General features: G+C 43.5%; 1 protein-coding gene across 1 annotated transcript in view; it reads right to left on the bottom strand.

Moving 5' to 3' along the window:
• The window catches only part of IL12RB1 (interleukin 12 receptor subunit beta 1), a 162,818-nt gene that overhangs the window by 25,838 nt on the left and 122,780 nt on the right, over positions 1 to 14,200 (bottom strand). Inside the window, exons 12-13 of the mRNA XM_083177930.1 lie at positions 2,296 to 2,469; positions 1,261 to 1,350 (exon numbers count right to left, since the gene is read on the bottom strand). Coding sequence (XP_083034056.1) covers positions 1,261 to 1,350; positions 2,296 to 2,469 — 264 coding nt within the window. The remainder of the gene's footprint in view (positions 1 to 1,260; positions 1,351 to 2,295; positions 2,470 to 14,200) is intronic.

The following is a 14,200-nucleotide window of genomic DNA, read 5'->3' as shown; positions in this document are numbered from 1 at the left end:
TGGATCTTTAAAAATAAAGAGGTCTATTTATTAAGCCTTGGGTGGAGAGAAAGCGGACGGAAATAAAGTACCATTCAACAGCTCCTAACTGCCAAGTGACATGCTGTGTTTGAAAAATGGCAGTTAGAAGATGGTTGGCTGGTTCTTATATATCTGTCCATTTTATCTCCATCCAAGATTTAGTAAATAGATCCCCATATCTTTTTATGTCACTCTCCAGTCTCCTCCCCTGTATCACCCATACACCTTCACTGCCATGGTTAGCATTACATTCAACCATTATAGCTGCCATATTCAATCTACAATATTTGATGTTCAGTGACAGCACTGTTTGGTATCACTGCTCACACCAGTTCCTTTTACAGTATGTGCTGAATTTGCTGGCCAGCTGGCCTATCATATCTCTGGCATCCAGAGCTCACACTTCAAGTGCTACAGCCAAACTACCCCTAAGTACAGGTACAGCCACAGTCCTTAAATATATACTGTCACGCTTTGTATGAAAGATAACAGAAGCTGGTTGGCTGGTACTTTATCTTTATCCACTTTACATCTGTCTATACTTAGTAAAGAGACCCAAAAGTCTGTAATTCATTAGTGACTGTCTTTCAATTCCTTAAGTAAAATAATTATACTGGGAATGATGAATAATTGTGCTGCAAGTACTTATAGATGTTTGATCTATCTCAGCCCAGTTTATGAATTGTCTTTATCTGCAATTAAACTACTTGCCTAATGAAAGTTAAATCTTAAAGGCCCCCATCCACGTTTGTCAGATTCTGAGCTTCCGGAACGAGGGATCGGATGAAAATTGGCCATATCGAATGTCATTTTACTCTAACTCTGTTCTGGGGCTCGTTACCGGGCTTCTCTGATCGGAGTCCCTGATAGTCATCATGGCTGCCATGAATATTTATTGTATTCCACAGCCATGATTGAGATTGCATACAATACATTGTATGCTAAAGGGCCGCATATGATGTATCATATGTGGTCCAGCTGCCCGAGAGCTGCCAGGTGAGTTGGCAGGGCATTGCATGTGAGGATCGCATGTTTTACCTCGTGCTAGTGGATGGGGGCCTTAACAGTGCTTGACAAAAGAATTAAGACATTTTGATGATATTATGAGAAATTATGTCATGAAAAATATTAAATATAAAAGTGCAGAGATGTTACATATGACACATACAGTAGGTGCAAAAAAGGAATGGCACAGGACCAGGTACGTAGTTGGATACATTTTGAAAATATGAAACATACGCTGGAAATAATATGTTGTCCCCACAGTTCTCTGAATTGCATTAAGTTTGTGAACGCTTATTCGGTAACACTGCATTGGGTAGAAAGAGTCTGTAAGAAACAAAGGAACAAATGATAAATATGTTTTAGATTATTTTTATTACTACAAGTTGAGTATCCCTTATCCAAAATGCTTGGGACCAGAAGAATTTTGGATAATGGATTATTCCGTATTTCAGAATATTTTTATATTTCAATGATGTATCTTGCATTTATGTTGTACAAACACATCAAACACATGGAATACACACATTTTTTTTTGTGTGCATAAAACAAGGTTTCAAAACATGAAACAAAGTTTGTGTACAATGTCAGACTGCCAAGCAATCATGTCCTTATATTTAGTGGGTTACATATCATGTCCTCAGTAGTGCTGTTACAGGTGTCCCCAGTAGTGCTGTTACATATCATGTCCTCAGTAGTGCTGTTACAGGTGTCCCCAGTAGTGCTTTTAGCAAAAAATGTTTTATTTTTTTCACTTTCTGGAATGTATGGTTTTTCGGAATAATTTGGATAACGGATATTTAGATAAGGGATACTCAACCTGCACTGCTATGGCTACTACTCCAACCACTACTACTCAAACAGGTGCTTTTAATAAAAGTTCCGAAGAAAAATTATATGGTAAATTTGATGCAATTATACTCTATCACACTTTTTTTTAAGGCAATTTAAAATGGCTTAGTATTTATTGGGTTGTGTACATTTATAAATACGGTAGTAAGATACAAGGTTTTTTTTTAATCGTTTTTAAAGTATTTACTGTCACTATGTCCATAAAAGTAATGACAGCAATTTATCTGTTTTACAAATTAGGAACTGAGCTAAAACCTGAACTGTTAGTTTACCTTGAGGACCAAGTTAGGCAATGCCTGCTGTAATAGCTAAATTATTATACAGAATTGTTATGATCATTACAATGTAAGATATATGACAAATACCTCTTATGATAGTATGATGCTCTTCCTTGCAGTGGACATACTTATAAAATCTTACCTGTAGATATATTATATCGATCACTGTCATAATTTCCTGTGAGATTGTTAAAAAAGACTTCCTCTCCTTTAGTAGACTTCCACTCGATGCAACAACGTGTTTTGTTTGTTGTTTTATCTTCCGAAATCAGTATTAAATTGTTTCCTGATAAATATACACTTTTAAAACGTTTTCCTAAAAATATAAATTATAATACAACATTAAGGGACATTCCTAAAGGTGCACAAATGCAAATCTGCAGTATAAATGCAATGAGGTATCATATTGTAGTCATGTCATTATAGAGTTACTGTAACTTGCAGTAAGTTACAGAGCTGTAAACATTTGAAAAAATCACCAATTAGTGCAATGTATTGAAATAAAATATGGATCAGTGGTCGAAGTGGGTACTTCTTTCCACTAGCCCGGAAATGTTTTCCAGTGTCCTGCTGCACTTACTGGACCCTGCTCTGGGGTGCCGCCACTGGTCCCCTTACTGCTGCCACTGGACCCTGCTGGGCACCAAATTGGGGTGCACCCGGCTCATCATGTCATTCCTTCTAATGCCAGAGCTGCGACGGTTGGCAATTATCCCCACTGCTGCTGAACTCTGCCGGGCAGCCATGTGGGGTGTGCCAGGCTCTTATTGCCAATGCCACCAGGTGGATCTCATCCCTGCTGCTGAAGCCCCACCACCACTGGGGAACCACTGGAGATGGCAGGGTAACGTAGGGACAGTGATGGCGGGGACCCAGAGATATTGATGGCGGGGTGATGCAGGAATAGTTACGGTGGGGATGCAGGGGCAGTGATGCATCACTGTGTGGCATAATGTGATTTTTGGCTCCATCAGCATGGCATAATGTGAATTTTAACTCAATCCATGGGGCATAATGTGAATTTTAGCTCAATCCAGGTGGCATAATAGGAATTTTGGCTCAATCTGGGTGGCATTATGGGAATTTTGGCTCAATCCAGTTGGCATAAAATGAATTTTGGCTCATTCCATGTGAATTTTGGCTTATTCTGTGTTGCATAATGTAAATTTTGATGGCATGTTTCATAATTTGTAAGGGGCAAGAATAAGGGGGTCGACTTTTGTATTGCATTATGTGTGTAAGGGGTATATGGTCTGGTACACTACACTCAAGTACACACCCCTTTTGAGTGGCCACACCTACTTTTCCAGAGCACCTTTGGCGCACGAATAACAGGAGCCTTTGCTTTTCCTTGCCCTCAATTCAAAATTTCCAATTCGATATAGATAGGATCTCTTTGAAATACAAAAAATTCATAGAGCATCCTAGTTACCACCAGTCAATGCAGATAGATCAAAGTGAACATGATACAGTATAAAGCAAAAGGACAGGTATTTAAAAAATCTAATACCGGCCACTGCGCGTCCCACTCCCGTCCTGCAGTGCTGCTGAATGAGAGACTGTGATCATCACAGCGCCCCGGCCAGGTGAGCACTCGCCGGACCCGCCAGCCAAGCACTCAGGGACCCGCTGCCCGCACCAATGCTCCCCCGGTTGTCTGCATGCATATGCCTGTCAGGTGGGCAGGCATATGCATACAGGGAGGTCGGACGTGATCGTAAATGCTGACCGTCCGACCTCCCTGATCCGGTCCGAAGCGCATGGGACCGCGCATCGGATCGGATCAGATATCACACACCCGCGATTTTGGGCCGATTTCACCCAGTTATCGGCCCAAAGTGCCGAAATCGGATAAAATCGTCCCAAAATCGCATAGTGTATGGGGGCCTTTAGACGTTTATCCATCATCCTTTGAAAGGTGGCTTTTGTAACACAAATGGCAACATTAGTATTAGTGCAGCCCACCTGGTGTATTAAAAGCTGTCTCATCTTTTGCATTGTCTGTCAACAGCAATTACCAGTAACCCTTGGTTAAGTCTAGAATGGTTAAGTATTGTGCAAGATCTTCCAGACTAGGCACAACATTTATTTACATTTATAGAAATTATTGCAAAAGGAGATCATCCCATAGGGTTTAAGGGACGAGTACAATGGGACGTGACCACTCATGGGGGAGTATTTAATGTTTTTACTCTCCATGTGCAGCGAATCCTGTTTAGGATTCGCAGCACTTTTGCAGGGTTCAGGAGGGCTGCAGCATTCGCTACCAGCCCTGACTGTCACCCTATTCAATGCAGCAGGGGCTCGCTGCCCCTGATGGCGAATTTTGACCCCTGCGGTGATTGCCGCAGGGAGCCGGGGGACGGAGGAAGGCAGGGAGATGTAAGCCTCCGTGGCTGCCCCATGGGCACATTCCCCAGGGGCACAGGCAGTAAAGGCTGCCCCCCCCCCGGGAATGCTGGCACGGGGCAGGGGTAGGGAGCCGCTCCTCTGGTCTTGCACGTAACAAGCCGGGACCAGGGTGAAGTGAATATATGAATATCTAATGAGCGGCTCCCGGCCCCCTGCTGGTGAAAGTGTTAAAAAAAAATTGTAAAAATAAATAAATAAATATTAAATATATATTAATGTGCTTCAAGCACATGAATAAAAATAGCATGCCCCATAACAGAAAAAAAATTGGATTTTTTGACACACACAAAAAAACCCTTTATTTTAACCCCTTCACGACATTTGACGTATATATACGTCATGGCCGGGAAGTACTTCCCGACACATGACGTATATATACGTCATGACTTTAAACTGTCACTGCGTCTCGAGACGCAGTGACAGAGGGACGATGTCTGCTGTCCCTGACAGCAGACATGTCCCTGCATGCCCAGGGGGGGCTGCGATGCCGCCCCCCCGTCGGCGATCGCTGTGATTGGCTGTTCAGTGTGAACAGCCATTCACAGCGTTTTCCTGTGTTACCAGCGAATCAGACGCTTGGTAACACAGGTGTCAATCACCGCCGGGCGTCAGGGGGCATGAGGGGGTCATCGGTGACGATGAAACCTCACCCCACCCTCACCCCACCTGCCCCCAAGGCTGTGATTGGTCCGTGGGACCCACGGACCAATCACAGCCAAGGCGCGACATTTAAACTAACGGTGACTGCGCTGCAGACGCCATTCCGGTCTGGAATAGCGTGCAGAGCGGTCACCGTGCCTATCTGCCGTGATACTGACCTGATCCTTGCTAATACTTACCTGATCCTTGCAAATACCTTACCTGATCACTTGATCACTGCTTGTAGCGTGCTGGACGCTTCCTGGATCTGACTTCCTGAGACTTCCTGCTGCTGCTGCAGTGTGATAGAGAGATAGAGAGAGAGAGATAGAGAGAGATAGAGAGATAGTGACAGAGAGAGCTATATTTTGTGTCTGCTACACCCCCTTTTTGGGGGTGCAGGGTTTTTTTATATATAAATAACTGTCACTGCTGCTGCTGCAGTGTCATAGTGATAGATAGTGATAGATAGTGATAGATAGTGAGAGATAGAGAGATTTGTGTCTGCTACCCCCCCTTTTTGGGGGTGCAGGTTTTTTTTTTATATATATAACTGTCAGTGCTGCTGCTGCAGTGTCATAGTGATAGATAGTGATAGATAGTGAGAGATAGAGAGATAGAGAGAGATAGTGACAGAGAGTGATAGAGAGTGTATATTTTGTGTCTGCTACCCCCCCTTTTTGGGGGTGCAGGTTTTTTTTTTATACATATAACTGTCAGTGCTGCTGCTGCAGTGTGATAGATAGTGATAGATAGTGATAGATAGTGAGAGATAGAGAGAGATAGTGACAGAGAGTGATAGAGAGTGTATATTTTGTGTCTGCTACCCCCGCCTTTTGTGCTGATCACTATATCTGAGGTGATCAGCAACTTTTTGGGGGCGCAGAGGTTTTTTTTTTTATATATACCTGTCAGTTGCTGCCAGTTGCACCAAAGGTTGTGCACCTGCTGCCCCTCACTGGTAATCAGTGTCGCATCACTGATCACCTTTTTTTTTTTTTTGTGGGTGCTGTGTGGTCTTTTTTTTATTTTTTTTTACACACATTGTGATTTTGTGGGTGTCCTGTGGCCACTGTGCGCTGATCAGTGACGTACATCACTGATCAGCTTTTTCGGCACAGGGTTGATCTATTTTTTTTTTTTTTTTATCAAATTCCTGTTGCCTTTGAGCGCTGTTCAGTGACGGACGTTACTGACCGACATCTGTGCTCAATTTTTGGCGCAGGACCTTTTTTTTGTTTTTTTAACCCCTTCAATTTTTTTTTTTTTTAACCCCTTCAATTTTTTTTTTTTTTAACCCCTTCAATTTTTTTTTTTTGTATAAAGTATTTTTTTTTTCTGCACTACATACACACTACACACTACATACCCCCCGGGTTGAAATAAAGTTTGTACCCCCCCCTACACTATACACGTGTTGAAACATTTCACTACCAGTAACACAAAAATAAAAATGTCATCCCAAATGTCATCCCAAATGTCATCCCAGTCATCCAGAAGAATGTATTCAGTGGAGGAGGCATATGCCATGCTTGCTTCTGATTCTGACACAGCCAGTGAGGCAAGCGGGGAATTTGAAGGATTCGTCTTAAGCTCCTCTTCCTCCTCTGGTGATGAGGGACCCCCTCAAAGACGCCCCCGTAGAGCAGCTGAGACCCCCCCCCCAATAATTGATCTCGTATGGACCCCACCACCAGACAATTTTGAGCCCCAGGTTCCTGAGTTTTTGGCCATGCCAGGAATCCAATTTGATTCCACAGGTCTCAGAGAAATTGACTTTTTCAAATTATTTTTCTCTGATGATTTTATAAATTTAATGGTGGACCAAACTAATTTATATGCCCAGCAGTTTATTGCTCAAAACCCCACGTCATCATTTGCTAGGTGGACCCCTGTAGATGCAGTAGAGATGATGACGTTTTGGGGTCTGGTGTTTCATATGGGCATAGTAAAAAAGCCAGAAATTAGGCAATATTGGAGTACAGATGTTCTGTACAGCACCCCATTTTACCGTATGGCCATGACTCGGACTCGTTTTGAGGCAATCCATAAATTTATACATTACACCGATAATGCACAGTGCCCACCCAGAGATGATCCCACCTTTGACAGGCTATTCAAAGTCAGGCCGGTCATTGATCATTTCAGTGCCAAATTTGCAGAGCTATACATCCCTGATAAATGTATTAGCATCGACGAGTCCCTTATACATTTTAAAGGAAGGGTTAAATTCCGCCAGTACCTTCCCAGTAAGAGGGCAAGGTATGGCATAAAAATGTATAAGCTGTGTGAAAGCACCACAGGGTACACCCACAGGTTTAGGGTATATGAAGGGAAGGATTCAAGAATTGAACCGCCAGAATGCCCCCCCTCCCTCGTAGGTGTTAGTGGAAAAATTGTCTGGGATTTAATGCACCCCTTCCTGAATAAGGGTTATCACCTCTATGTGGATAACTTTTACACCAGCATCCCCCTGTTTAAGGCCCTTGGTTCAAGAGGTACAGCAGCTTGCGGTACTGTGCGTAAGAACCAAAGAGGCCTCCCAAAAACGCACATTGCCCAAGTAATGAGAAGGGGTGAAAGCAGGGGAATATGCACCGAAAATATGTTGTTGGTCAAATATAAGGACAAGAGGGATGTCCTTATACTGACAACAATTCATGGAGACAGTACCACCTCCATCCCTGTACGAGGTACCAGTACCCACACCTCAAAACCAAATTGTATCCTAGATTACAATAAGTACATGGGCGGAGTGGATCTTTCAGATCAGGTACTGAAGCCGTACAGTGCCCTGCGGAAAACAAATATCTGGTACAAGAAGCTGGCCGTGTATATCATCCAGATGGCACTGTATAACGCTTACGTGCTATTCCGTTCTACCGGCCAGAGGGGGACATTTATGCACTTTCAAGAGGAAGTCATAAAGGGCCTAATATTTGGGAACCAGCAGGCAGAGGGCCCCAGTACTTCTAGTACTGGCCCCCGTATTGTACCAGGGCAGCATTTTCCCAACGAAATCCCCTCCACTGCAAGAAAGGGCAGGACACAAAAAAGGTGCAAAGTTTGCTATAAAAAGGGAATAAGAAAGGAAACTATTTTCCACTGTGAAACTTGCCCCGACAAACCCGGCCTATGTATAAAGGAGTGTTTCAAAATATACCACACATCTATGGATTATTAGGTTCATAATTTCACCGTGGTTCGGGGGTCTTGCTAATGCCACATAGCACCCACCATTCATTCCACCAGAATCTGAGCTGCAAAATCCAAAAATCACTCCTTCCCTTCTGAGTCCTGCCATGCACCCAACTGGTATTTTTTGGTCACATGTGAGGCATTGCCGTACTCTGGAGAAATGGGGGCACAGATTTTGGGGTGCTTTGTCTCCTTCATTCCTTGTGAAAATGAAAAATTTTGAGCCAGAACTGCATTTTTGTGTAAAAAAATGTAATTTTTCATTTTCACTGCCCAGTTGTATCAAAATTGGTGAAACCCCTGGGGGTTTGAAATGTACACTATACCCCTAGATGAATTCCCTGAGGGGTGTAGTTTGCAAAATGGGGTCACTTGTGGGGGGGTTCCACTGTATTGGTAATGCAACATAGCACCCACCATTCATTCCACCAAAATCTGTGCTCCAAAATCCAAAAATCACTCCTTCCCTTCTGAGTCCTGCCATGCACCCAACTGGTATTTTTTGGTCACATGTGAGGCATTGCCGTACTCTGGAGAAATGGGGGCACAGATTTTGGGGTGCTTTGTCTCCTTCATTCCTTGTGAAAATGAAAAATTTTGAGCCAGAAGTACATTTTTGTGTAAAAAAAAATGTAATTTTTCATTTCCACAGCCCAGTTGTACCAAAATTGGTGAAACCCCTGGGGGTTTGAAATGTACACTATACCCCTAGATGAATTCCCTGAGGAGTGTAGTTTGCAAAATGGGGTCACTTGTGGGGGGTTCCACTGTATTGGTAATGCAACATAGCACCCACCATTCATTCCACCAAAATCTGTGCTCCAAAATCCAAAAATCACTCCTTCCCTTCTGAGTCCTGCCATGCACCCAACTGGTATTTTTTGGTCACATGTGAGGCATTGCCGTACTCTGGAGAAATGGGGGCACAGATTTTGGGGTGCTTTGTCTCCTTCATTCCTTGTGAAAATGAAAAATTTTGAGCCAGAAGTACATTTTTGTGTAAAAAAATGTAATTTTTCATTTTCACAGCCCAGTTGTACCAAAATTGGTGAAACCCCTGGGGGTTTGAAATGTACACTATACCCCTAGATGAATTCCCTGAGGGGTGTACTTTGCAAAATGGGGTGACTTGTGGGGGGGTTCCACTGTATTGGTGCTTTGGGAGTCTTGCTAATGCAACATGGCACCCACCATTCATTCCACCAAAATCTGTGCTGCCAAATCCAAAAATCACTCCTTCCCTTCTGAGTCCTGCCATGCGCCCAACTGGTATTTTTTGGTCACATGTGAGGCATTGCCGTACTCGGGAGAAATTGGGGCACAGATTTTGGGGTGCTTTGTCTCCTTCATTCCTTGTGAAAATGAAAAATTTTGAGCCAGAACTGCATTTTTGTGTAAAAAAATGTAATTTTTCATTTTCACTGCCCAGTTGTATCAAAATTGGTGAAACCCCTGGGGGTTTGAAATGTACACTATACCCCTAGATGAATTCCCTGAGGGGTGTACTTTGCAAAATGGGGTGACTTGTGGGGGGGTTCCACTGTATTGGTGCTTTGGGAGTCTTGCTAATGCAACATGGCACCCACCATTCATTCCACCAAAATCTGTGCTGCCAAATCCAAAAATCACTCCTTCCCTTCTGAGTCCTGCCATGCGCCCAACTGGTATTTTTTGGTCACATGTGAGGCATTGCCGTACTCGGGAGAAATTGGGGCACAGATTTTGGGGTGCTTTGTCTCCTTCATTCCTTGTGAAAATGAAAAATTTTGAGCCAGAACTGCATTTTTGTGTAAAAAAATGTAATTTTTCATTTTCACTGCCCAGTTGTATCAAAATTGGTGAAACCCCTGGGGGTTTGAAATGTACACTATACCCCTAGATGAATTCCCTGAGGGGTGTACTTTGCAAAATGGGGTGACTTGTGGGGGGGTTCCACTGTATTGGTGCTTTGGGAGTCTTGCTAATGCAACATGGCACCCACCATTCATTCCACCAAAATCTGTGCTGCCAAATCCCAAAATCACTCCTTCCCTTCTGAGTCCTGCCATGCGCCCAACTGGTATTTTTTGGTCACATGTGAGGCATTGCCGTACTCGGGAGAAATTGGGGCACAGATTTTGGGGTGCTTTGTCTCCTTCATTCCTTGTGAAAATGAAAAATTTTGAGCCAGAACTGCATTTTTGTGTAAAAAAATGTAATTTTTCATTTTCACTGCCCAGTTGTATCAAAATTGGTGAAACCCCTGGGGGTTTGAAATGTACACTATACCCCTAGATGAATTCCCTGAGGGGTGTACTTTGCAAAATGGGGTGACTTGTGGGGGGGTTCCACTGTATTGGTGCTTTGGGAGTCTTGCTAATGCAACATGGCACCCACCATTCATTCCACCAAAATCTGTGCTGCCAAATCCAAAAATCACTCCTTCCCTTCTGAGTCCTGCCATGCGCCCAACTGGTATTTTTTGGTCACATGTGAGGCATTGCCGTACTCTGGAGAAATTGGGGCACAGATTTTGGGGTGCTTTGTCTCCTTCATTCCTTGTGAAAATGAAAAATTTTGAGCCAGAACTGCATTTTTGTGTAAAAAAATGTAATTTTTCATTTTCACTGCCCAGTTGTATCAAAATTGGTGAAACCCCTGGGGGTTTGAAATGTACACTATACCCCTAGATGAATTCCCTGAGGGGTGTACTTTGCAAAATGGGGTGACTTGTGGGGGGTTCCACTGTATTGGTGCTTTGGGAGTCTTGCTAATGCAACATGGCACCCACCATTCATTCCACCAAAATCTGTGCTGCCAAATCCAAAAATCACTCCTTCCCTTCTGAGTCCTGCCATGCGCCCAACTGGTATTTTTTGGTCACATGTGAGGCATTGCCGTACTCGGGAGAAATTGGGGCACAGATTTTGGGGTGCTTTGTCTCCTTCATTCCTTGTGAAAATGAAAAATTTTGAGCCAGAACTGCATTTTTGTGTAAAAAAATGTAATTTTTCATTTTCACTGCCCAGTTGTACCAAAATTGGTGAAACCCCTGGGGGTTTGAAATGTACACTATACCCCTAGATGAATTCCCTGAGGGGTGTACTTTGCAAAATGGGGTGACTTGTGGGGGGGTTCCACTGTATTGGTGCAACATAGCACCCACCATTTATTCCACCAAAATCTGTGCTGCAAAATCCAAAAATCACTCCTTCCCTTCTGAGTCCTGCCATGCGCCCAACTGGTATTTTTTGGTCACATGTGAGGCATTGCCGTACTCGGGAGAAATTGGGGCACAGATTTTGGGGTGCTTTGTCTCCTTCATTCCTTGTGAAAATGAAAAATTTTGAGCCAGAACTGCATGTTTGTGTAAAAAAATGTAATTTTCCATTTTCACATCCCAGTTGTACCAAAATTGGTGAAACCCCTGGGGGTTTGAAATGTACACTATACCCCTAGATGAATTCCCTGAGGGGTGTAGATTGCAAAATGGGGTGACTTGTGGGGGAGGTTCCTAACTTTTAGCACTTATGGTGCCTAGAAACCTACATGGTGCCTAAAAAAAAATCTCATAAAAAGGAGGCTCCAAAATCAAGTAGGTGCTCCTTCTATTATGAAGCCTGTGGTTTGGTCAACGTGCACACTAGGGCCACATATAGGATATTTTTGAAAACAAAAGAATTGGGGGAATCAATTTTTAGTCACATTTCTCTAGTAAAATCTACTGTATTCGTTAGAAAAATGTATTAAATTTGAAACTCTGCAAAAAAAAAGAAATTTTTAAATTTCACCTACACTTTGTTTTAATTCCTATGAAACACCTAAAGGGTTAACAAACTTCCAAAATGCTGTTTTGAATACTGTGAGGGGTGCAGTTTTTGAAATGGCATCATTTATGGGGGTGTCTCACATACAAGTCCCTCAAAGTCACATCAGAACTGAACTGGTCCCTAAAAAAATCTGTGTTTGAAATTTTCTTGAAAATTTGAGAATTTGCTAGTCATATCTGAAGCCTCCTAGTGTCCAAAAAAATGAAAAGGAGGTTGAAATAATGATTGCAACATAAAGTAGACATATGGTCTTTGTTAGTTATTAACTATTTTGAGTGGTATGATTATTTGTCTCACAAGCAGAAAATGTGACATTTTGCATATTGCTAAATTTTCCATTTTTTCACGATATTTTGGTATTTTTCACAAAAAAACACAGACTGTATCGACCAAAATTTACCACTAACTTGAAGTACAATGTGTCACGAGAAAACAATCTCAAAATCACTGGGATAAGTAAAAGCAAAAAAAAGTTATCCCCACTTAAGTGAGACATGTCAGATTTGAAAAAAAGGGCTCTGTCATGAAGGCACAAACTGGCTCTGTCATGAAGGGGTTAAAAGATCACTTTCCAGTTCACCTTAAAAAAGATGTTGAATGCAAAATGGTGAATCATGGCAAAAATCAGGGAGAAAGCAATTCACCATCCTAGCATTGAAAACACTCTCGGCGAATCACAGTGAAAACCCCATTGAAATATACCAGCGAATTGCAGCGAGCATGAAACGGAGAACTGGCCGGCATTCACTGTTTGCTTTCAGCGAACAGTTAATATGGAATAGGGTGAATAATATTTTCAGTGAAAAAAATTCACTGCAAGGAGTGAAAACAGCCCGGTTGTGGTGAATCGGGAGCATTGAATACTGCCCATTATGTGACAGTATAGCTAACTCCATAATTTTTAAAATGTATTTAAACACTTGTTGTGCTTCGATATTATATAGTACTTTAAGTTAACCACTGGTTCAGAGATTATAATGTCTTTGTATTAAACCTTGAAAAAAGATAACATGGAAGGAGATAAATTATTACCAAACAAGCTCCTGTCATTTTTCAAACAAAGGAACAAATTTATTAAGCCTGGTGAAGAGATAAAGTGGAGATAAAGTGTATGGAGATAACGCACCAGCCAATCAGCTGTGTTTGAAAAATGACAGTTGGTAGTTGATTGGCTGGTGCATAATCTGCTTCCACTTTATCTCTACTTATCTCTTCACCAGGTTTAATACATTTGCCCCACAGTCTGTTACATGTTGGTGGATACGTTATCCTTAAGGCCCCCATACACTAGCCGATTTTGGTCAGATTTCAGCCAGATCAGTCGGATCTGGCCGAAATCGGACCAAAATCGGCTAGTTTTGATGTCCCCTCAGATCCGATGCGCGGTCCCGTGCGCATCGGATCTGCGTCGGGTGGTCGGACCTGCTGCACGTCCGACCACCCGACTTGGGACCTAGTGGGGCAGGGCGGCGCGGCGGTGGAGGGAGCAGGGGACGCTGCGGGGGACACAGGCGGCATAGAGCCGGGCAGGGGGAGCCGGCCGGGAGCTGTCAGTAATGAATAAAAAAAAAAAAGCCCATACAATGAATGGGCGGCCTGTGATTGGCTGAGCGCTCTCTCAGCCAGTCAGCAATTGGCTGAGAGAGCGCTCAGCAGCCAATCACAGGCTGCCCATTCATTGTATGGGCTTTTTTTTTTTATTCATTACTGACAGCTCCCGGCCGGCTCCCCCTGCCCGGCTCTTTGCCGCCTGTGTCCCCCGCAGCGTCCCCAGCGTCCCCTGCTCCCTCTACCGCCTCGCACAGACGCTGTCCCCAGCAGCGGGGGACACAGACGTGTCCCCCGCAGCGTCCCCAGCCCCCCCTGCTGCCTCTACCGCCTCGCACAGACGCTGTCCCCAGCAGCGGGGGACACAGCGTCCCCAGCCCCCCCTGCTGCCTCTACCGCCTCGCACAGACGCTGTCCCCAGCAGCGGGGGACACAGACGTG

The sequence above is a fragment of the Crinia signifera genome, chromosome 1 (genome assembly GCF_055691185.1).
Source record: "Crinia signifera chromosome 1, ASM5569118v1, whole genome shotgun sequence".
In the NCBI taxonomy this organism is placed as follows: Eukaryota; Metazoa; Chordata; class Amphibia; order Anura; family Myobatrachidae; genus Crinia; species Crinia signifera.
The sequence above is the reverse complement of the archived record's forward strand: the minus strand, read 5'-3'. Positions and strand labels throughout refer to the sequence as shown.